The sequence below is a fragment of the Triturus cristatus genome, chromosome 3_1 (assembly GCF_964204655.1).
Source record: "Triturus cristatus chromosome 3_1, aTriCri1.1, whole genome shotgun sequence".
Classification (NCBI taxonomy): domain Eukaryota; kingdom Metazoa; phylum Chordata; class Amphibia; order Caudata; family Salamandridae; genus Triturus; species Triturus cristatus.
This window is the reverse complement of record NC_140583.1, coordinates 19497730-19522161: the sequence shown is the minus strand read 5'-3', so window position 1 is coordinate 19522161 and position 24432 is coordinate 19497730. Positions and strand designations below refer to the sequence as shown.

General features: G+C 47.7%; 1 protein-coding gene across 4 annotated transcripts in view; it reads left to right on the top strand.

Annotated features, from left to right (window-relative positions):
* The window catches only part of LOC146859616 (uncharacterized), a 398593-nt gene that overhangs the window by 303066 nt on the left and 71095 nt on the right, over positions 1-24432 (top strand). For all 4 annotated transcript variants that reach the window (XM_085646633.1, XM_085646634.1, XM_085646632.1 and 1 more), the window contains 3 exons: positions 13331-13533; positions 15082-15140; positions 15223-15396. In XM_085646633.1, the coding sequence (XP_085502759.1) occupies positions 13331-13533; positions 15082-15140; positions 15223-15396 (436 nt within the window). The remainder of the gene's footprint in view (positions 1-13330; positions 13534-15081; positions 15141-15222; positions 15397-24432) is intronic.

Here is a 24432-nt window from a genome sequence, read left to right as displayed (position 1 = left end):
CCTCCAGCATCTCCACGATCTGCGTGGGGCCCCTCTGCACTTTGCATCTCGACTCGCCTGCCCGGTCCCTGGCCCGTTGGCTAGTGGCCATTTTGGCGACCTAACTTGAAATCAACGATGCTGGTCTGGTTGCTCCAGACTGGCCCCAGCTGCTCTCCAAAGGAGCAGCCCCTGGTACCTACCTGGTGCCACGCCGGTCACTGGCTAGTGACTGTGAACACTGTCCCCTCTGCTTTCAGGTCTTCTACAACTCCGATCCACTCTTGGATCCACCGCATCTCTTCTGGACCGACTGCCTGCAGCATCTTTGTCATCAGTCTCCATTGAATCGATAGAAGAAACCCGACGCACTTCGAGACCTATGCACCCGCTTCCTGTGGGTGAGGTAAAGCTGGCACTCCGGTGCCCAAGTGTAGAGAAACATCTCTAGTGTCTGTGTTTTGAATCTTAAATTCGTAGTCCATCCAGAAGACCCTTCTAGCAGTAACTTTTGAACTTTTACGCACCCATTGAAAACCTATGGGAGCACGCGTGTAACTTTCCTCACTGCACACGCGACCCGTGGACCTCCTGGTCACTAACTGAAGTTAGCTCCTTGTAGGCACAGCGATTCTAGAGGCCCTAGGCCTTTTCCCTTTCCTGTTCGTGGTACTTATACCACTATTTTAGTATATGGTTTGATCGGCCACCAGGGCCTATCCATATGAAGTGCAACTTCTGTATATTATAACGTTGTCTTGTTTAACGATTTGTGCTCCTGTGCTCATAAAGAGTCTAGGGGATACTTTGAGTAATAAATACATATATATTTTGAATATATATCTGTGCGGTGTCCTTTCATTGGTATAAAAGGGGGTTACATATGGTAAAACAGCTTGCTTAACACGCTTTAACGAGTTTAGCCTCAAAGACTGCTTAGCCTACGCTACCACTAGGGCAGCTAGTCCGAAAAGGTTGACTTACAACCACACCATAAGGGTTGCTTGGCATGGTACAAGGTGGTCACTTTAACTAGTGAACAGCATATACCAGGCCAACTTCTCACAGGCGACCTCTGCAGGATAGAGGTGGGACACCGATGAGGGGCCGCACTCTGCAGGATAGAGGTGGGACTCCAATGAGGAGAGTCCGCACTCCGCAGGATAGATGTGGGACACCAATGAGGAGAGTCCGCACTCTGCAGGATAGAGGTGGGACACCAATGAGGAGAAGACGCCCTCTGCAGGATAGAGATGGGACTCCAATGACGAGGGGCCGCACTCTGCTGGATAGAGGTGGGACACCAATGAGGAGGGGATGCCATCTGCAGGACAGAGGTGGGACTCCAATGAAGAGAGTCCGCACTCTGCAGGATAGAGGTGGGACACCGATGAGGAGGGGACGCCCTCTGCATTATAGAGGTGGGACACCAATGAGGAGAGTCCGCACACTGCAGGATGGAGGTGGGACACCAATGAGGAGGGGCCGCACTCTGCATTATAGAGGTGGGACTCCAATGAGGAGGGGACGCACTCTGCAGGATAGAGGTGGGACACCAATGAGGAGAGTCCGCACTCTGCATGATAGAGGTGGGACACCAATGAGGAGGGGCCGGACTCTGCAGGATAGAGGTGGGACACCAATGAGGAGGAGATGCCCTCTGCAGGATAGAGGTGAGACACCAATGAGGAGAGTCCGCACTCTGCAGGATAGAGGTGGGACACCAATGAGGAGGGACGCCGTCTGCAGGATAGAGATGGGATACTGTCAAGACTTTGGCCACTACTAGAGCCAAAGCGAGAGGCAACTCATGGACAAAACAAATTAAGCATCCATGTAGGAAACGAAAGTGTGTGACGCCCAAAATCCTGTTGAGACAATGCTTAACTATGATAAGAAACTCAGGTGAGGAAAATGGCCGCGCAAATGGGTACAGATCCAAAGCAGGTCAGCGGTCTAGTGTTTCCCCTCACGCGACAATTAGGGAGCTCAAGGTGCGCGTTCCACAGGAGAACTGCGCACTTCAACTGTAGTTTTCTGGAAGTGAGTAGCGTCACTGTGAGGCGCAGAACTTGTTTGGTATTTACCTCAGGAAATAACGTAAACACAATTCTTTGGTTCTATAACGCATGCGCAACGTGGGATTCGACTATCCTGACAAGAATTTATCGAAGGAAGAGAATTTCAAGCAACGCTTCAGCCTACATGTTCCAGTTGCGGTATTTGTTCCAACCTTCCTAGCATTTCTAAGGTAACACCTTTGTAACGCTTATGTTCCCGAGGACAGAGTGGTAAATTTCAACCTAAAAGAACTAAAGTGCTTATTTGACATTATAAAAGCCTTCTTGCCTGAAGCACATGAAACCGAGACCTTAAAAAGACTTGGGGTTTCCAGTTACTGGTGTATTAGAGGGAACCTCAGGGAGTTATAACTTCTTCCAGAATTAATTACGGACAGATAAACTAAAGAGCTACTACTCGTAGCTAAGGTGAATAGGAGAGCGCTAACTAAGAGTACACATTCAGAGTGTTTAGTTCTTTGGGAAAAAACGATTACAAGTGCTGTCTTCTTCCTTTACATTCAGATGCAGAAAATTAACCCAATTATAAAACATCACAGAGAGAAGCAATAGCCTGGGGTCGACAGGGTAAATTTAGTGTTGTGGTGTTACATCTAGCATTAAACATGTTTAGGCAGTTTTACATGTATGTCTTTAAAATCCAGGTGCAGTAAGAAGATCCACCCAGACGACCGAGTGAAGTACCACCAACTTACCAGGCAGTCTCTCTTGTTTCTCATCCACTTCCCCTTTCCCCCCTGCTTTAGTCGCTACCTCGAGTTGATCTTGGGTGGCGCCTGAGGTGGCGGGGCGTTGGGACCATCATCGGCTCCTGTGGAGATTTGGTACTTTGACAGATTGAAGTACCCGCTAATCCACCTGAGTCGATATGGCTGAGGGTTTCGATTTAAAGGCTTTGGCTGGAGTGCTTGAAGGTTTACAAAACCAATTGACTCAATCAGCTGATGAAAATCGAAATCTTAGGGATGAGATTAGGAGGTCTCAACAGGAGACTCATCAAATTAAATTGAAAATGGAAGAGTTCCTTGCTGGAACCACTCCATTGGAGACAACCCGTGGGTCAGCGGCAGAGGTAGCTACACAAGTTATTCATTCAGTTGCCCCAATAGTACCTTTAGCTAATCCTGAAAGATTCAATGGGGATCCTCACAAGGCACAGATATTTCTGACACAGTGTTCCTTACACTTTTTGTGTAGATCAGTAGTGTTTAAGGAAGAGCAGGTTAAGGGGTTAAGGTTGCATTCGTGCTGTCCTACTTGAGTGGTGATGCTGCCGCCTGGTCAATGCCTTTGATCTCTCGGAATGACCCAGCCCTGTACGACTATGAGCTTTTTAAGAAGGAATTTCTGAGAATTTTTGATCGGAGAACCGCCAACCAAGCCACAGACAATGAACTGCTGGATCTGAAACAAGGGAGTCGTGATTTGGTAGCGTATATCGCACAGTTTAACAAACTGATTGTGGAAACCAACTGGCCAGAGGATAAACGTTCAGCCTTATTCTATCGAGGTCTAAAGGACGACTTAAAAGACGCTCTAGCCCAAATTCCCAAGAGACCTCAAGAAATTTCAGAGTTGATTGACCTAGTCCTTCAAATCGATCATCGATTATATGAAAGACGTTCGGAGAAGAAGAAAGAGTTCCGGTCTTTTGTTCCTCGTTGGGACCGTGTCAAGACAGACAGTAGCAAAACAGATACAGTTAGTGGAGAAGAACCTATGCAGATAGGATCCATTAGAGGGCCTCTTACCAAAGAAGAGCGAGAGAAAAGACGAACAAAAAATCTATGCATGTATTGTGGAGATTCTGGACATTTTGTCAAAGACTGTCTCAAAAAACCCAAGACCAACTTGGGGTTAAAAGACAGATCCCATCAGTAGAGGGAGTTGCCCTGGTGGGAAACAAGGATCAGTCGACTCCAGAACACCAACAATTGGTTAATACACTACAATCGTCAGCTCCGCATTTGATCGTGTCATTTACGATTAAGTTTGGGCACAAGGAGGTTCCTGGGGTGTCAGTCATGATCGATTCTGGAGCCACAGGGAATTTTTGTGACCTGAGCTACGCAAAAGAAATAGGAGTAAGAGCAATCAGAAAGAAGAATCTAGAAGTGGTCAAGTCAGTAGATGGCTAAAACCTCACGTCAGGGCCCATTACAGATGAAACTGAGACTTTAGAGTTAGTTGGATTACAGAGCCACCGAGAGTACATAAGATTCAATCTCATTGATGCTCCACAGTTCCAACTGATTCTTGGTTTACCCTGGTTGACTGAGCACAACCCCACAATTGACTGGGAAAGAAGAACAGTCAAAATGAACTCTGCGCATTGTATCCAGAATTGTTTCGCAGGAACAAAAACCAGGTCAGAAGGAACTCCAGCTACAGAATTGGCTCAACTCACCAATTGCATATGTACTTTAAGAACACAAGAAATTCCAGTGGAATATCAAGATTTGGCAAGCGTATTCGACAAAAGAAATGCGGAGAGACTTCCGCCACATCGAGACTACGACTGCAAGATCGAGTTAGAACCCGGAGCCACCTTGCCGTGTAGTCGCATCTACGCCTTGACTGAAGCTGAAAACGTCTATCTCAAGGAATACATAGATGAATACTTGAAGATTGGCTTCATTCGACCTTCCCAATCGCCAGTGTCATCACCGCTATTTTTTCGACCCAAAAAGGACGGAACTCTTTGCACCTGTATTGATTACAGAGCCTTGAATCAGGTAACTGTGAAGAACCGATACCCGTTACCTCTTATTTCACCTCTATTGGATCAGGTCAAAAGAGCTAAAGTTTTTACTAAACTTGATTTACGTGGCGCTTATCATTTGGTGAGAGTGGCTGAAGGTGATGAGTGGAAAACAGCCTTCAGGACAAAATATGGCCTTTTCGAGTATCAGGTGATGCCATATGGATTAAGCAATGCTCCTGCGGCATTCCAGCATCTTGTAAATGATGTTCTTCGGGAATATCTGGATCGAGTAGCCGTGGTTTATATCGATGACATTCTAATTTTTTCGAACAGCCTGGAAGACCATGTGAAACATGTGAGAGCAATCTTACAAACATTATTAGAAAACCATCTATTCGTCAAATTGGAAAAGTGCTCTTTTCATGTGGAGCGTGTGGAGTTCCTCGGTTTCATAATTTCCGCTGAAGGAGTTGCTATGGATCCCGCAAAAGTGCAAGTCATTCAAGACTGGTCTTCACCGAAAAATGTGAAGGAAATACAAAGTTTTCTTGGCTTTGCCAATTTTTATCGAAGATTTATTCCAGATTTTTCGGCCAAGGTGTCCCCTATTACTCAACTCCTGAAGAAAGGGAAGAAATTTGAGTGGTCCAACGAAGCTGAAGAAGCATTTCAATTCCTTAAGAAAACCTTCATTACAGCCCCAATCTTGATGCACCCAGACCCGGAGCAGGCCTTCTTTGTGGAAACCGATGCGTCAGACTTCGCTACAGGAGGGATTCTGTCACAAAGGGACAAACTGACGGGGCAGCTTCATCCAGTGGCATTTAGATCAAGAAAGTTATCAGAACCGGAAATTAACTATTCAATTGCAGACAAAGAACTGTTGGCGGTAAAAGAAGCCTTCCAGGATTGGCGACACTATTTATTGGGAGCCAAGCATTGCGTGACAGTATTCACAGATCATCGTAACTTGCAGTTTCTGAAATCAGCTAAAACACTCACTCCACGGCAATTAAGATGGTCTTTGTACTTTTCAGACTTTAACTTCGTGATCACCTATAAACCTGGAATAAAAAACGGAAAAGCGGATGCCCTGTCCAGAATGAATGCACCAGAAGAATTGAGAGTCCCTAAGGTGGAACCAATCATTCCGTTGGATAAAATTGTAGGAGCTGTCCATCTGGAAGAACTTACTCAGGAAATCCGAGAAAACTGCTCAGACCGAGTTTGGGAAGAATGGGTCGGAGAGGACAACAAGAAAACTATATCAGAAGGTCTTCCGTACTATGATGGGAAATTGTATCTACCCACTGAAGACTTGCAGATCAAGGCTCTGAAAGGTTGTCATGATGATCGTTTGGCGGGCCACAAAGGCGTAAAGAAAACTTTGGAGTTGATTGAAAGGAATTTTTGGTGGCCTGGCATGGCAGCTCAAGTGGGACAGTACGTTTCAACGTGTGAGACTTGCATAAAAGGGAAGCCCAGTAGACAGGCTCCACAGGGGCTATTGCAGCCCCTGCCTAATGCACCATACCCATGGCACACTGTGTCTTTAGACTTGATAGTAGATCTACCAGATAGTCAGGGTCATACAGTCATAGTGGTGTTAGTGGATTCATTTTCCAAAATGAGCCATTTCATTCCGTTAAAGAGATTACCTACTGCCCCCCAACTAGTTCAGATATTTAATCAACACATAGTTCGAGCACATGGAATTCCACAAATAATCATTTCTGACAGAGGAACTCAATTCATTTCCAAATTTTGGAAAACCTTCATGCACAGTTTAGGGATTGACACACGATATTCTACCAGTTATCATCCTGAAACCGATGGTCAGACTGAGAGAGTCAATCAGGAGCTGGAGCAATATCTGAGACTTTATTTGTTGGAGCAGGATGGAAACTGGTCGGATCTCTTGTGGACTGCGGAGTTTGCTTACAACAACGCAGTGCATAGTTCAACTGGGTATTCCCCGTTCTATCTGAACTCTGGAAGACACCCAGATTTAATGATGGGAAAATTAAACGAGACAGTGCCAGCAGGCACAGTAATGGTGAGGGAGTTGAAGAACTCATACAAAAGGGCACAAGCAAACTTACTCAAGGCAAAAGAGTCCTACAAAAGACAGGCTGATAAAAAGAGACGGGTGGGCACCCAGTTCGTAGTGGGAGATCAAGTCTGGTTGTCCACCAAACATCTGCGACTAAAAGGGAATAGGAAGTTTCAGCCGAGATTCCTCGGTCCTTTCAAGGTCCTTAAGATCATAAATCCAGTAGTAGTGAGGTTACAACTGCCTAAACAGTTAAAGATCCATCCAGCTTTTCACATATCACTGCTAAAAAAGAGTCCTCCTAATGCAAGGCTGAAACCAGACCCCCCCGCAGTTAGAGTGGAGTCCGGAGATGAATTCGAAGTGAGCAGAATTTTAGACTCAAAAATCTCCAGAAATACATTGCATTACTTGGTTGATTGGAAAGGGTTTGGGCCTGAGGAAAGATCGTGGGAGCCTCATTCTAATGTGCATGCACCCAAGTTAATTAGAGAATTCCATAAGATCAATCCCATGAAACCAAAATTGGGGGAGCCCCTTTTGGAGGGAGGTACTGTCAAGACTTTGGCCACTACTACAGCCAAAGCGAGAGGCAACTCATGGACAAAACAAATTAAGCATCCATGTAGGAAACGAAAGTGTGTGACGCCCAAAATCCTGTTGAGACAATGCTTAACTATGATAAGAAACTCAGGTGAGGAAAATGGCCGCGCAAATGGGTACAGATCCAAAGCAGGTCAGCGGTCTAGTGTTTCCCCTCACGCGACAATTAGGGAGCTCAAGGTGCGCGTTCCACAGGAGAACTGCGCACTTCAACTGTAGTTTTCTGGAAGTGAGTAGCGTCACTGTGAGGCGCAGAACTTGTTTGGTATTTACCTCAGGAAATAACGTAAACACAATTCTTTGGTTCTATAACGCATGCGCAACGTGGGATTCGACTATCCTGACAAGAATTTATCGAAGGAAGAGAATTTCAAGCAACGCTTCAGCCTACATGTTCCAGTTGCGGTATTTGTTCCAACCTTCCTAGCATTTCTATGGTAACACCTTTGTAACGCTTATGTTCCCGAGGACAGAGTGGTAAATTTCAACCTAAAAGAACTAAAGTGCTTATTTGACATTATAAAAGCCTTCTTGCCTGAAGCACATGAAACCGAGACCTTAAAAAGACTTGGGGTTTCCAGTTACTGGTGTATTAGAGGGAACCTCAGGGAGTTATAACTTCTTCCAGAATTAATTACGGACAGATAAACTAAAGAGCTACTACTCGTAGCTAAGGTGAATAGGAGAGCGCTAACTAAGAGTACACATTCAGAGTGTTTAGTTCTTTGGGAAAAAACGATTACAAGTGCTGTCTTCTTCCTTTACATTCAGATGCAGAAAATTAACCCAATTATAAAACATCACAGAGAGAAGCAATAGCCTGGGGTCGACAGGGTAAATTTAGTGTTGTGGTGTTACATCTAGCATTAAACATGTTTAGGCAGTTTTACATGTATGTCTTTAAAATCCAGGTGCAGTAAGAAGATCCACCCAGACGACCGAGTGAAGTACCACCAACTTACCAGGCAGTCTCTCTTGTTTCTCATCCACTTCCCCTTTCCCCCCTGCTTTAGTCGCTACCTCGAGTTGATCTTGGGTGGCGCCTGAGGTGGCGGGGCGTTGGGACCATCATCGGCTCCTGTGGAGATTTGGTACTTTGACAGATACCAATGAGGAGGGGATGCCATCTGCAGGACAGAGGTGGGACTCCAATGAAAAGAGTCCGCACTCTGCAGGATAGAGGTGGGACACCGATGAGGAGGGAACGCCCTCTGCATTATAGAGGTGGGACACCAATGTGGAGGGGACGCACTCTGCAGGATAGAGGTAGGACTCCAATGAGGAGAGTCCGCACTCTGCAGGATAGAGGTGGGACACCAATGAGGAGGGGCCGCACTCTGCAGGATAGAGGTGGGAGACCAATGAGGAGGGGACGCCCTCTGCAGGATAGAGGTGGGACACCAATGAGGAGGGGCGACCTCTGCAGGATAGAGGTGGGACTCCAATGAGGGGAGTCCGCACTCTGCAGGATAGAGGTGGGACACCAATGAGGAGGGGCCGCACTCTGCAGGATAGAGGTGGGATACCAATGAGGAGATGACGCACTCTGCAGGATAGAGGTGGGACACCAATGAGGAGGGGCCGCACTCTGCAGGATAGAGGTGGGATACCAATGAGGAGATGACGCACTCTGCAGGATAGAGGTGGGACACCAATGAGGAGGGGCCACACTCTGCAGGATAGAGGTGGGACACCAATGAGGAGGGACGCCCTCTGCAGGATAGAGATGGGATACCAATGAGGAGGGGATGCCATCTGCAGGACAGAGGTGGGACTCCAATGAAGAGAGTCCGCACTCTGCAGGATAGATGTGGGACACCGATGAGGAGGGAACGCCCTCTGCATTATAGAGGTGGGACTCCAATGAGGAGGGGACGCACTCTGCAGGATAGAAGTGGGACACCAATGAGGAGGAGACGCCCTCTGCAGGATAGAGGTGAGACACCAATGAGGAGAGTCCGCACTCTGCAGGATAGAGGTGGGACAGCAATGAGGAGGGGCCACACTCTGCAGGATAGAGGTGGAACACCAATGAGGAGGGGCCGCACTATGCAGGATAGAGGTGGGACTCCAATGAAGAGAGTCCGCACTCTGCAGGATAGAGGTGGGACACCGATGAGGAGGGGATGCACTCTGCTGCAGCTTGGCACCACCAGGACAAGAAGGATGAGAAAGATGGCTGGGGGGACGGCCCAACATCTGCTTAAGCCCTAAGCATGACGGAACCAATAGGGGAAACACAAAAAAGGTGTCAGAGCCAGTGAATGAACTGACGAGGTTGCCTCACTGCACAATATGTTGGTCGGTGCGACTGATCGCTCCAAGTTCACGGAAAAGCACACTTCAAGGTTGTCTAGGTGGTGCTGCCTTCTGAACGCAACAAACGTCTGCTGAAACCACGCCCAGCACAAGCCGGTTCTCTTCAAGGGACAGGCCCTCACCGACACTCAGCATCTTCACCTGATGCAGTGCCTGGGGTGGGGCCTTCACTGCACATCCATCCCACACACCCGCAGCACCGGATGAAGCCTCCTCAGGTGCACCGAGACACAGCACATCTCTCGCCTCTCACCTACGTCTTTCTTCAACCAGAGTAGACCTCACAACCTGGACTATAACACGCTACATGCGTCTGTTGCTATCCTGAACATTCGGTATAGATTTGGTACTCCGGGATCTACGGTGGACACCCCCAAAGGCCTCAAGTCCACCTCATCTGGGAGGAACCAGACTGGAGTAAGGACCAGATGAAGATGGGGTGATGGAAGGGCTGGGATAGAGAGAGAGCATGTGCTGGAGAGAGTTGAGAGAGCTTGGCAGGGGAGCAGTCTTAGGTTCAGGCATCACCTGGAGCATCTTCCAAGATTGAAGCCACTTCTGGACTCAACAAGGACTGACTTTGGGGCAGACTCCCCTTACCTTCTTAACGAATGTGGTAATCACAGGGTGCTTCCCATTGGGGAACGGATACCGCCCGAATATATTCACATCTTTGGTCTTTCTGTCTGACCTGCCCAGAATTTCCTTTGTGGTTCTTGCTTGTTGTTTTTTATGATCATTAACCCTTTCGATGCGCATGACGGAGCGGTTCCGTCATGCGCATCGGTCGCGCTCTGTGGATGACGGAACCGCTCCGTCACAGCCCCGCCCGCTCAACGAACCTTCAACACGGCGTGGTAATCCGCGCCGCGCTGAACGGGTTAAAAATGTTGATGTTTCCTTCCTTGTGGATTATTTTTGAGGTTTTCCAGTCCAGTATCTTTTAGATGTAACACTTCTCCTTTAGGTGCAGGCAGGCTCAGGGTTCATGGACAGTAGCTGATGAACATGATTGTGTTTTCCTCTGATTTAACATTTTTCCAGAGCTGCCTGGGTTTCCCGTTGATTTTGGAGTGTGCTCCTTGGGTATTTCTTTCTGATTATGTGGGAATGGGTTTGGAACTCTCTTAGTTTCCCTTGGGAAGAGTGTCAGAATAGGAAGGTCCGCCGTTCCCATCATTTTTAGGTCTGACATTATCCAAGACCTTTTGATTTTAATGAGATTATGTGAATAAAATACGTGTAGGGCCTTTCAGCCAGCCTCCATCATCCATTGGTCTGTTACTATGTCATTTACATTTTGTTCCGCCCATTACAGCATGCAGCGTGGGGCAACAGGTCAGTCTACTTACGCCATTGGCTAACTCCCCTGTGAGTCATGACCGTTTGACCTTTCACAAGAGACAAATAAACACATAACGTAGATCCCTTCAGTGCCTGGGACAAAGCCAACAAGCATTGGCATAGCCAATAGGTCTCGCCTTTGGGACCTTATAAGTGTTTTGCCATGCAACATATAATATTGTGCTGCATAACTAAATACTTATAAGGTCCCAAAAACGCAACCTATTGGCTATGCCAATGCTTGTTAATTTTTGGGATGTTGTGCGGTCCACGGTGTCTGCTAAAGTTTCATGTCGCCCAGGAGTGTGAAAGGTGGCTCGGTGACAGGGAGAGGGGATGAGGGGGTGTAACAAAGGATCCTTTAGAGTGCAGATTGGATCTGACAGTCCAAGGACCTCCCCCTGAAAGGAGCTCTGTTTTTAAAAGGAGTTTTTCAGAGGAATAAACTATTTAATAAACATATATGTGCTTCGGACATACACAGACTAACATGCATGTACACAAATTTGCTTATTTATGTCCTTCTCGGAAAAGGAGCATGACGGACCTGCACACTTAAACCAGCTGTTTTGCCATGGTTACTGCGCAAGCGCTGTGCCGGCGAAACCTGACAACACAGATGGCTTGTGCAATAGGATCCTGTACTTTCCCTTTCTTAGAAGGTTACTCGCAATCGGTGATTATCTGGCAAATGAGGTTCAGCGTTAACTGAAGCACTAAACCTTGTGGCTAGGTGTGAGGTGTGTGAGCCTGAAGGCCACCCTCCAAGAAAGGCTGGCAGCAAGATGGGCAACCGGGCGAGAGGCTTGCAGAACTGAGCCTCACTGTACTGACTGTACAGTATTCTGAGAACCTCTTCTATGAGCCACCCGCCCCTGCACACCTACTGGCTGTACATCCATGAAAATGAATGCGTCCGTCTGTAATGCAACTGGTGCTCATGCAAAGCACTCCGATACCTTCAGTTCACGTTGGCGCTTAGTAAAATGACTTTAAAAAAAAAGAAAGAAAAGCAGGAGTGGGAGGAGATAGGAAGCATAAGCAGAGGGAAGGGTAAAGCAGCACGAAGGAGCCAGAGGGCATGGAGAGTGTAAGCCAAAAAAAAAAGCAGAAAGTGGGATAAGGGAGGGGGTGGCAAATGGTGAGCACTTTTGCGGCCGCTTTGATGTTCTCAGTGGCTGCGCGGCTCACTGAGAACATCAAAGCGGCCGCGAAAGTGATTAGGCAGGCTGACAAATGGTGCGCGCGCCCGGCGCACATGCACTGTATTTGGAGGCCTGAAAAGCACTAGTCTGCACTTCCAAATCCCCGCTTACTAAAGCTCTCGCCAGAGCAGCACTAAAGCGCTGGCTCAGGTGAGACCTAAAAACCAATGCCAAATCGATTGGCTTTGCCAATGCTTTTTCCCTACTGTTTGAAGTTTTACCCCTGGATGTATAGTTTCCTGGGTTGGGCTGTAGAATTTCTGAGGTCCTGGTATATATATATATATATATTTTTTTTTTTTTGCAGAGTTTTATATAGCGCGAAGTTGACCCGAATCGGGTATCAGAGCGCGTTACATAGCACCAGTTGTACATGAGGACACACATTCATTCTTGTTAGGCACGGGGAGATTAAGTGATTTGCCCAGAATCACAGGATGTTCCGCGTCATTGCTGACACTCGAACCCAGTTCCCCAGATTCGGGGTCGACCGCCCTAGCCGTTAGGCCAACTCCTCTTGTTATTCTAATTTTCATCACAATACAGCTATTGGAAGAACCCTTACAAAAGACATTTATTAATACATATCCTAACATTTGCACATACCAAAAATAGTATACATCGTGTGCAAAGAGAAACAAAATAGAGTTATATGTTTGTGGTGAGGTTTAGGTGACATAGAAACTGTGTGAGTGAAGGCCCAGGCGTGTCCATGTGTTGTGGGCTTTTATTGAGTGCAGGAGTTCCCCTCCATGGATTGTATCACTGAGGATGCATTGGTGGTCTTGCTGTCAGGGCCTTGTTGAAGCTGCAGAGCTGGCCTAGCGTGGGTTGTAGTGCAATGCTGACCATCCTGTTAAGCGAGTGCATGTTGAGGTCAGAGAGAGGGCTTGCAGGTACAGTTGTATAACATGAGTGCGTGTTGTGTTGAGTTCAAAGCACACACTCACAGTAAGAGTGAAAGCAGAATGGACCTTCCATTGCCTTGCCCCTCTCTGTCTCGCCTGCCCTCATGTTCTGTCTCTGGTTTCTCCTTGTGAAGTCTATCCCGTGGCTTGAGTACCCGTCCTGGTCAGGAGAAGACCTCACAGACCTGCCGACGAAGGGAAGGTTCATAGGTCCCGTGGCCATCGTGGACGGGCATGTGTTGCCAGCCCCCCCTCTTGAGATCTGGGAGAAGAAAAGGGCGGGATACAGCGATGTCCCGTTTGTTGTTGGAACCACCATGCAGGAAGCTGAGTTCAGGTAAGACGGGGGTGATGGAGAAACGGCCACCCCATGAGAGATGGGGACAAAGACAGAGGAGAGGAACACACTCTTTCTACATGTGGGCGGGAAGATGTTAGCTTCCTGTCTTTGGTGCAGCCTTTCATTACTCCCTTTCCCCCTGGTACTGATAAGAACCACAGCTGCTGGGTGTTATTCCGTACCTTCCGTACCTTCCACAGGTGCAATAGAGAGGGTTCAACAGTGCTTGGGTCAGGAGAGGGTACACGCCTAACTGTACTGGGTGGTGGTCCTTGTGTGTGAGTGTCTGTGTGGGTCTGTGACTGAAGCATGATGATAATTCCCACCTGCCTGGTCGCGGGCCCCTCTTCCATCTCCACCTTAACTCAAGTAACATTCAGTGCCTCCACTTTGTTTTTTGTAAAGAATCTCTCCCATTAAGCAATAAACTCCATAACCAGGAAGAGTTATTAACGACAGATGTGATATCACTCAAGGTTTTTTTGTGTCTTTCCATTAAAGTAAGCCTTATCAAACCTCCCTGGGTGTACCTGGACATACAAGAGGCTTGAACCACCCCTGCAGATTTACACATGGGAGGAGAAAGTGGCCTCTGGTTCAGACCCCACTGTTGGCGGTGATGTGGGGCCCTTCCTGTACCTCACTGAGGGTCCAAGTAACTACAACCCCTTGCTGTCTGGCTCTCTAGTCTTAAAGACCTGCCAAGGCACAGACACACAAGCCAGTGAATGCCCCTGGGGGGTACCTGCCTGAAATATGAAATGCTTCTGCCTAACTGCTGTCCACTGATGATGTTAGGTGGGCTACCAGAGTCTTCAGGGTACGTGGAACCCTTTGCGCATGCCTCTTGTCGGGGAGCCCTAACCAGGGGATCAACAGCAGTGAAAGGGGTACCCAGGATAGTGTAAAGCCCTCCAGTGGGCTAGCCACAGTGCCCACTTACTGCGTGTAAGATCCCGTCACCTCTGTGTGTACTCCAGAGGCCTGGCTCTGCTTCTGACCGGTGCCCGCACCAGGTCTGGGATGGCATGGGAGGGGTCATGTTCATATTCCAGTTTGTGCCCTCTGCTCCCAAACTGTGTCAGCAGTCACTCTGTCTGACACATCAAATTTCATCCAATCAACGAGAGCGTTCTGTCTGGTCTGTCTTTTAATCTGCTCACAACATCCATTAGCAGCTTCGCCAGGGCTAACTAACGCCTTACGCAAGGTGCAGGGTGGCGTTGTTTTATCCGGAGATAAATGTACTGAAAAATAATTGTTAGTGAGGAAAGGGCTCCCTCGGAGGTAGGAAGGAGTGGGCATGCCCCCAAAGTCAGCAGATGCCTAGTTGACCACGCTGTGCCCTTACCCTGGTTGCTGTGACCTCGCAGTGGGAGGGGTCAGAAAGCAGATTTGCATTTATAAAAATGGCTTTATAAATCTGTCTTTAAATATTTGTTGAGGTGTGCAATAAACATGGGATCCCCCTGTTGACTGTTGTGGTTTGTTGGACCAACATTCCTTGTCTGACCAATGAACTGACTCCAGCCTTCGTTTCCACAGCCCCCCGTACAGCAACATCTCATCCTGGACTGAAGAGGACTTCCGCTGGCAGGTGAAAGGTAAGGCAATAGACACTGCTTTCTGAAGGTGCGTGCAGCAGACACACTGACTGGCCTCTGAATAGTTCCTTCTATTCCACAGAACACTTGGACACGTTTGGGGGGACACTCACGGACGAGGCCCTTAAACTCTATCCCCTGAGTGACTTCTGCAAGCAGCCGATGGAAGAGCGATGCATTGAGGAAGCCTACATGACCATGGTGTCAGACCTGAGAGCCACGTGCCCCAACACAGACCTGGCCCGGCGGGCAGCAGGTGAGGTCATCTTGGCAGGGCCTGGCAGCTCTGGTTGGGTCAAGGCTCATGTGCATCCAGCTGGCCTCTGTCTGCTGTGCCACCCTCAGCAGAAAACACAGACCTGGATGAGGACTGTGACTGCATGCACCCATCACCTTCGTAGGCTACACGCTTGCTGCCACACATACATACACATGCACACACGACCAGGGACACACACGTCTAAAAGAATCCGCATCCAAGTCTCGCTCTTTTTCCGGAAATGCTCCGCGCACTTGGAACTCTTTACCTTGTGACCTTCGATGCAACCCCTCCTTCCCTAACTTCACAAGAAACCTGAAACAACTCCTCCTCAACAAATACTTTAACTCCTGGATGATTGCCCTTGATTCATTATCTCGTGCGCAGATCTAGTCCCGACGACCATAGGCTGTTCATCTGTTTTATGCTGTCTATTCGATCCCCTCGAATTGCTTCTCTTGGTTTTGGTGCTGCTTTTATTTCTTTGATGTTTACTATTGTCCAATGTGAATGCTCGCCTCGTTTGTGTTCGCATGTCTGTTTTACAGTATTTTCTGGTCATGATTTTGTAAAGCACTCTGATACCTTCGGGTCTAGCAAGCGCTATATAAACACGTATAAATAAATAAAAAACACACATACATGTCCCCACTTTTTTTCTGATGTTAACACTGGTTTCTGGCTATAGTCTGGCTGGGTCCCTGCTAATCAGGGCCCCAGCCTCTCTGTTCTCTCTAAACAACTTGGAGTGCATATTAGATGCATTAGTGATTGGATACTGTGGTGCCTTATGAGCCCCTAGTATATGGTACCCTAGGTACCAAGGGCATAGGTACTTCACAGGACTACCACTCTCATACAGAAACACCCGCTCATACACACACACACACAGACACTCCCTCTGTCTTACACACGCAAACACACTCTCTCTCTGACAGACATACTCTCTTTCTCATACACAAGTTGTAGAGAGCTGCTTTTAAACAGACTGAGTCTCTCCCAATTGAAGAAGGTCATTTTGTCCGTCTCTGAGCCCGGCCGTTTGTGGCGCAATGCTAAAATCACTCATATTATTACCAATCTGGACCCCTTTGCAGTTGTCGTGATCACTGCTCAACACAGATCTTCTTTCTATGCACAAAATGCTAGAATCGCTGTTCATAGTACTCGAATTTGAACCCTTGGCTATGCAGTCCACCAAAGTCATAAACCCCTCTCTGCGATGCCTTCTGCACAACTGTGGATGAGCCATGAACTCGGGTGGAGATTGCAGACACGACTTTTAACCAAAACTTGTGGCTTTCCAGTATTTGCTGAGACGAGACTCAAAAACTCTTGACAACATGTCGTGGACCGCCACCAACATCCCGTCTACTGTATGATAAGTCGTGATGGGGACGACAGGGCTGGTGGAGAACTGTGTTTAGTGCGTGGAGCTTCCCTGTGGCTATCCGCCTTCCTCCCAGAATGTATTCATTAAAATCCATCCATTCGATGTGTCGCACACCGTCTATCGCCAACCTGGTGACACTATGATCGTCGTTGACCAATGCATGGAACAAGCTGCAAACAACGAAGCGCCCTATGTAGAGTTTGATGGGTGGGATACTCTGTCACAAGCGTGTTGGCTTTCCCGCCCGCTGTATGGCGAGCGCTGTAGGCTACAATGCACATATGTGACTGTGAGTCCCTGCCTCCAAGCTCTAAATATGGCCTTCATTCTTTTCGACCTGAAACATTTACCTTTCTGAATTGAATATCCCTTCAGGGATTACAGCGGCGCAGCTGTCATTCGCTCTCTCCGTTGTTTGTCTTGTCTTGATATTTTCTAACTAGCAGTAAACCTATGTACATCAAAGGCCCTATACTGGATGTAGGCATCTCTATCGTTTCTTATGATTGGAGATAAATCAGGGTAGACTGGTCTTACAGCTCCCAGATTGCTTTCTCGTTCATTTTTAAGGAAAAGAAAACCCTAGGCCAGCCTGAAACAAAACTTACTAGGGTCTGTGACACCAAAAACCTTGATATAAACAAACTTACAGAGATGGGCTCGAAATTCCTGACTCTAATTTGTAACATTGACACCAGGTTCAATGAATGCATTTTTTAAAACTCTTTTTATTAAACATACGACTTGGGAGCATAGTCCGACATACATTTTGTACATGCAATCTATTATTGTCTTTCGGTATCACACCCCGCTTTCCCCACCCATGTGTTTGTTTAAAAAAAAAACTTCACCTATAGCCTTGCCTCCACTTTTCATTGCAGTACACCATTCAGCTGTTTCCAGTGCGGATCCCCTCAACGGCAATGTACAAGTTACCCCCTGAATTTGTTCCACCCTCCCCATATCCGTTCCCACTTCTTGGGGCAGCCTCTGTTCATAAATACTGCCTTTTCGGCCACCATGACCCATTCCATATTGTTACACCAGTCTGCATGTGTTGGTGCGGTTTGCGCTCCCCAGTGTTTGGCAGTGTTGCGTTTCGCTATCGTCATACCCAGTGTCGCCCGGTCTTAGGCTGTAAGATTGAGGTCCGTGGCTTCCCATACGTTTAGAAGGCATCGTTTGGTCTCTGGTGGTCCCGGAGCCCTGCTGACTCGTGTTATTGTATTCATGATCGCTTCCCAGTATGTTTGAATGTCTGGGCAGTCCCCTATCATATTGAAGAATGTACCTAGAGCCGCAAATTGCCGCAAACCGAGCTGGCTATCAGCTCTACCCAATTTGGTTCGAGTCAGCCTGGAGAAATACATCCTGTGGAGCACCTTGAGCTGCGCCAGTTGCAGTCTAGAGGATATCGCCACTACCCGTGGGGACTCTAGCGCTGCCTGCCAATCCGTATCGTCTAACTCCCCAATGTTTGCCTGCCATTTCTTGCAGAGACTCACTGTGTGGTCTGGTTGGGTATTTATTAATTTCTGGTAGGTCAGGAAGATAGCTCTCCGGTCAATACGTTCCATAAGTAACCTATCCTCCAGTGGAGAAGCCTCTGGGAGGGTAGTTACTGGTGGAATGGTGGCCATGAGGGCATGACGAATTTGAAGATATCATAACTATTCTGTTGGCACCATTTCATACTTCTCTTGAAGCTGTGTAAATGGAATAACTTTCCCCCTGACCCATAGGTCTCCGACCCTCGAGATTCCTGTTAAGTCCTATTGTTTGAACCCTTAGCAACTGCCCAGCCCGCCCAACTTCCCGGTCTCCCAGAGTGGGGTAAGCTGTGTTGCCATGTTATACCAGCCCAGCTTCTTGTGGACTGTATGCCACATGTGGACTGTGTGTGCAGTGGGTCCCGTGAGGCATTTCCCTTGAGTTATGCTATAGAGTACCCTCATGACCCCTCCCTCCCCCAAGATGACTCGATCCATGCGAATGCGGGTTCCGTCTGTGGCGAATGAATCCACTGGTTGAGAACGGCAAACTGAGCAGCCCAATAGTACATCTGTATGTTGGGAAGCGCTAGGCCACCATCGTACCACCCTCTGACCAATTTGTTCATGGCTATTTGGGCCGGTTTCCCTTCCCATAAGAGATTGTGCACTTCCGTCTCTATCGCCCTGAAATATGATGGGGAACCTGGAAATGGGGTATCCTGCAGGGCATAAAGAAACCTGGGTAGCGCCAGCCTTTTAAAAAGTGAGGCGCGTCCTAATAGGCTCAGGCGGAGGGACTGCCAGTGTTTGGTGTCCCTACGTAGTCGTTTCAGGGGCTCCGAAGGTTCTTATTCATGAAGTACTCTGGACTGTCTGTAATGGAGATCCCGAGGTATCGGAAGCCATCTCTCACCACTCTCACCTCATAGCCCCTGGGCAACACTGGAGGGGGGCGCTGAGAACATATAGTATAGATTTGTTCCAATTTATTGTATATCCCGAGTATCTCCCGTAGGTCTAGAAAATGCCCAGCAGCCTAATCAGGGAGCCCTTCGGGGATGCCATATATAGCAGGATATCATCTGCATATAAAGATATCCGGTCTTCCCACTCCTCTGTCGATCAAAGTCCGCGGATAATGGGATCTCTCCCGACCCATGCTGCCAGTGGCTCAAACACTAGGGCAAAGAGGAGCGGGGACAGCGGGTAACCCGGTCTCGTACCTCTTCCTAGGGGGAATGTGTCAGAGAGTCGGCCGTTGACTACCACCTGTGCCAGCGGCTTAGTATATAGTAGCCGTATCCAGGATCTAAATCTGGGGCCTAGCCCTATGTGTTAGATGACTGCGAAAAGGAATGGCCATTCTATTGTAGAATGCCTTCGACTCCGCATTCCATGTAGGCGACGCAAGTTAAGCAATGTGTTCCTGTTCGGCATGAAGCCAGACTGGTCTGGGTGCACTAGTTTAGCGAGGTTTGGGGGTCAATCTATTGGCCAATACTTTGGCCAAGATTTTGGCCTATGCATTGAGCAATGAGATGGGGCGATAGGAGGTACAATCTCGGGCCGGCTTCCCTGGCTTGCAGATGGCAACTATTGTTGCGGTGCATTGGTCTATAGGGAGTTCTCCCACCTCTAGACTGGCTGTATATATCCCCTGCAAGTATGACGCCAATCTCGTTGCCGCTTTTTTATATAATTCAATAGGGATGCCATCAGGTCCTAGGGCTTTCCCAGACTGTATCCCACCTATAGCTGTGGCTATCTCCTCTGGTGTGAGCTCGGCCTCAAGTAATTGGGCCTCTTCTGCCGTAAGTGTGGTGATACGGATATCTCTAGTGAGTCCAGCGGCTTCATCTGGTGTGCGAATGCATCCACCATATGTTGCGAGTCCGTGATGGTCTCTCCCGAGTCGAGTTGGAGCCCAGTCACCCATCTATCGGCTCCCTCTCGTCTATCTAGCCAGGCAAGGAGCTTGCCCGCTTTGTCCCCAACTTCACACACTCTGTGGCGGGTGGATGCTAGCCTCGCCTTGGCCCCTTCCCACATATGCTCTTTGTATTCCTGCTTCTTCGCGGGCTGTGTAGGTTTCAGAGGGCTCTTGGGCGTGTATGGTTTCTAGGTTGCGTACCTCCTGTTCTAGGGCCTCTGTTATGTTAGTCTTTTCTTTATTATGGCCTGAAATAAGGGAAATTGCTTGTCCTCCCACAGGGTGAGGGGGGATGAGACTGGATCCTTGTTTTCCTCGATATAGTGTTTGGTGGCAGCAGTAAGGCCCTTCCAGATCCTAGGGCTCTTCCAATAGCCAATAACTGCATTATTGAACTTCTGGGTTTTGCTTCTCTTAGGATCAAAATAAAAAGACCTAAACCTTGAGGGCTATTGTTCTATAAAATTATTTTTGAAGAAAGGAAATCTGTATTTACATTGGATGACTACTGGAAACAAACTCCCTTAATCTGTGTTTCAGATGAGTTCAGGACCATAAACAGACATTATAATTAAAATATTTTCAACACACTATCCACCCACATCAAATTGTTGATTGTCACCGCATGAAAAAACTCTCTGCAGTCTTGAGATCGGCCAACAGTCCTGTATCCTATTTGAGAGTCTGTGATCTGTCTAAGTTGTCAGTGTTTTAAATTCTTTGATCATAAAGTCAGACCTTTTGAACTCTCGTTGCCACATCGCAAACTCTATCTCCCTGAGAAGCCTCTGACTGCTGCCATCGCTACCACGGAGAGTCAAGTGCTGTTGGGAGTTGTTGAGTTCTGATCCTGTTGTTCCTCCACACCACCTCCTTCAGGAGCCTGTGGATGCCGCCATCGCTACCACTGAGAGTCAAGTGCTGTTGGGAGTTGTTGAGTTCTGAGCCTGTTGTTCCTCCACACCACCTCCCTGAGAGGCCGGTGGCTGCCGCCATCGCTACCACTGAGAGTCAAGTGCTGTTGGGAGTTGTTGAGTTCTGAGATTGTTGTTCCTCCACACTACCTCCCTTAGAAGCCTGTGGCTGCAGCCATCGCTGTAACCGAGAGTCACGTGGTAAAGTGCTCAGAGTCCTGAGCTCAAGGCTCCCCACAATCCCATCCTGAGAAGCCTGTGGCTGCTGCCATTGCTACTGTTGAGGCTCTGACTGCCTCCATCGCCACCACCGAGAGTTGTGTGCTGAAGTGGTTGTTCTTGGCCCATTGGCAGAGCCCTAGTAGGACGGACCCTGGAACATCAGTCAAACAAGCTCAGACCCCATGGTTGAGGCCCACTAGCCCCTACTTCTATCTTACGCCCTCATGCTATGATTGTGCAATACATGCTTGGATGAATAAATGAATATTCAAGCCTTGTGTGCAGTGAAGTCTCTCCTTCAGGGACCCTGGCATGGACCGTCAAGCATGTTGCAGCAGCTGTGAAACCTCTGTCTACACATCTGTATGCACAGTCTGTGTACATTGTATGTCACACACAGGCTGCAGGACCTTACCCAAGCCTGACAACCTGTAGATAATCTAATCTTCATCTTCTCAGTGGGTGCACAGACGATTTATTTTTTCAGCCAATCAGAATGCAAACCTTCAAGAAGATGAACCAAGATTCTCATACATCATAAACTTCATTTATCAGATATAGTTTAGAGCCTCGGAGAAGTCTACGTATAGTGTAGTGTTTAGTAGCGTTCAACAAAATATCAATTCGTGACACTGTTGTGATTTGGCGAGATTATAATCTGATTTATCTCAGATTACCTGGTAGTTTGTCCCCTTCATTTAAGGGGTTGTTAAGACCCATGCGGCAGTGGTAGTAATGGTTGCCCATGCAATTCCCAGGACCTCCCAGTTGATCATACAGACATGTATAAAATGCAAAACTGGGCAAATTATGCCCAAGCATGGGGCAAAAATAAGTTGTTTCCATATTTCTTTTCCTTTTATTTACCCTGCTCTGTAAATTAGGCAGAACCCCATTGTGAGTGGCTGGCTCCAATGCACTTTCCTCTGAAGTGATTTTGCGGCCGATTTTACATCTTAAATGTCCATGGTAGTGATAAGCGAGACCCAGCGCGCTTGGTGCCTGATTGCGATAGTGCCAGGGCTTCCCACGCTACATTCTTTTGTCAAGTTTGTTCTTCATTCAGACCTTTTATTCCCCATAAATGTTAACACTACAATCTACAGTTGAAAGTGAGCTGTTACCAGGGGCGCAGTGTATTGGCGCTATGCTTGACAGATGTACTAGCCTACTCAAATTAAAATCCTCAGAGAAGTACTAAGACGAAGTGAAGAGTTGTAACTTATTTTCAGAAGTGCAAGGGGCTGTCCAAGGACCTACGAAAGGGAGGGATCTCATTCCAGGACCAAGCAGCCATCATCGAATAAGTGCTGCCCCATGTTTGGGAGCGACAGACCCCGGGTATTGACAGCAGGCTAAGAGCAGAATACGAACTATAGGCAATGTAGCAATTAAACAGTGCGAATAAAAGCCGCTCTTCGACTGTTGAACAGTCTGTAGGAAAGGAGCGAAGCTCCCTTCGCCCCAGCGACTAGGCCCAATAATTTCCCAGGAACAGTCTAGGGATGGAATTTTATATCCATGAAAGATTGTGAAGGTGAAGACTCATAAACCAGGAGATGCAAAGGTCCTTCTGAGACCGTATAGTGAACTTGGTTACAGCAGAAGAAACAGATAGGTAGAAGTTGAGGTAACTTTCTGGATGTTGTCCTTAAAAAGATCAAAGTTGAAAATGACACCTAGATTATGGGCTGACTTGGCTGGAAAGGAGAAGTCCTACGTAATGAGAACAGTTATGGAGATCCTTCATAGTAGAGGTTCTTCTCTCTTTGTATATATTGTCCCTTTGGTAATCTCGGTTCTGCCTTATCTCGACCAATCGATGTGATCACAGTTGAGGGGCGTCTTTCCTCGCCTCATATACCTCGCACCGCTGCCTTCCTGTAACCTTGTTTTGTTTGCCTGTTTATTCCGTGCAGCACTCTGATACCCCCAGGTCATGTACGTGCTTTATAAAACTTTCAATAAATACATAACTAAACCCCCATGCAGAATCACTTGTTCAAGCAGGTAGAGGGATGCCAATGACCATGACTTCCATGGTGCCAGGCTTCAGTCTGAGGGCTTTGGCATCCACTCTGTTGACCACAGCAGACAGTCAAGCCTTGAAGCTTTGCGCTCTGCTATCAGCGTTGATAATTAATTGGGCGTCCTCGGCATGTATCAAGAGGTGACCCTCAAGCACACGATACATGTTACCAAGAGGGCCAGGTATGTAGAGAACTGCGTCGGGCAAAGCTCTGCAGCATCTGGCACTGCATAGGTCAGTGGATTGAATTCAGACTTATAATGCAGCATAAAATCACATGAGAGTGATTGGCCAGAAAGAACCTGTCTGTCCATCACCCGACCCCTCACACCAACCGCCCAAACCCCTTTGAGGAGAATGGATGTAGCTATGGTAAGGGATGCCGCTGAGGGGTCCAGCAGGGCATGGGTGCAGCTGCGCCACCCTCCACAGTGAGCAGTAGGCTATGAAGCGGAGATACAAGCACAGCCTTCGTGCTATGGCAGCCCTAAACCCAGATCTGCAGCATTCAAAATATAATTTACTGAAGGCAGAAAGCTGAGAGTTTACTGCACTCTGTGATGTGGAAGGAAATGGGATAGCGGACATTGGTGGAAAGTTGGTCAAGATGGCCGCCACCATCAGTGTTTTTAGAGGAAACACTGCTGTTTCTTTCCAGGAAGGCGGTACCACACCACTACAAAGCAATTGATTTACAGATGTGTGAGGGATTACAGTAATGCTGGTAGAATCGAAACCCCTTCTCAAACTTGGATGTGTAAAATTTGTCTTTTTCCCGTTGAAGTTAAAAGCTTATCCTGATGCCTAAACTGTTCTAAAATCAAGTCACCAAGTTCTTTTCAAATAACATTTATTTCCTTTCTAATTTAAAGAAATGCATCCAATCCCAAAGATGTTGTGACCTAGTTGAGATGATTTCAACCCCTTCCTTTCGTACTTGGCATTTCTGTCTGACTTGTATAGTGCCTTTACCCCATAGGGTCTCTTGGCGCTGCACGTTCCTCATTCTGGATCTGTCAAGGGTGGAGATAAGCTGCAGCGATCGCCCTGGA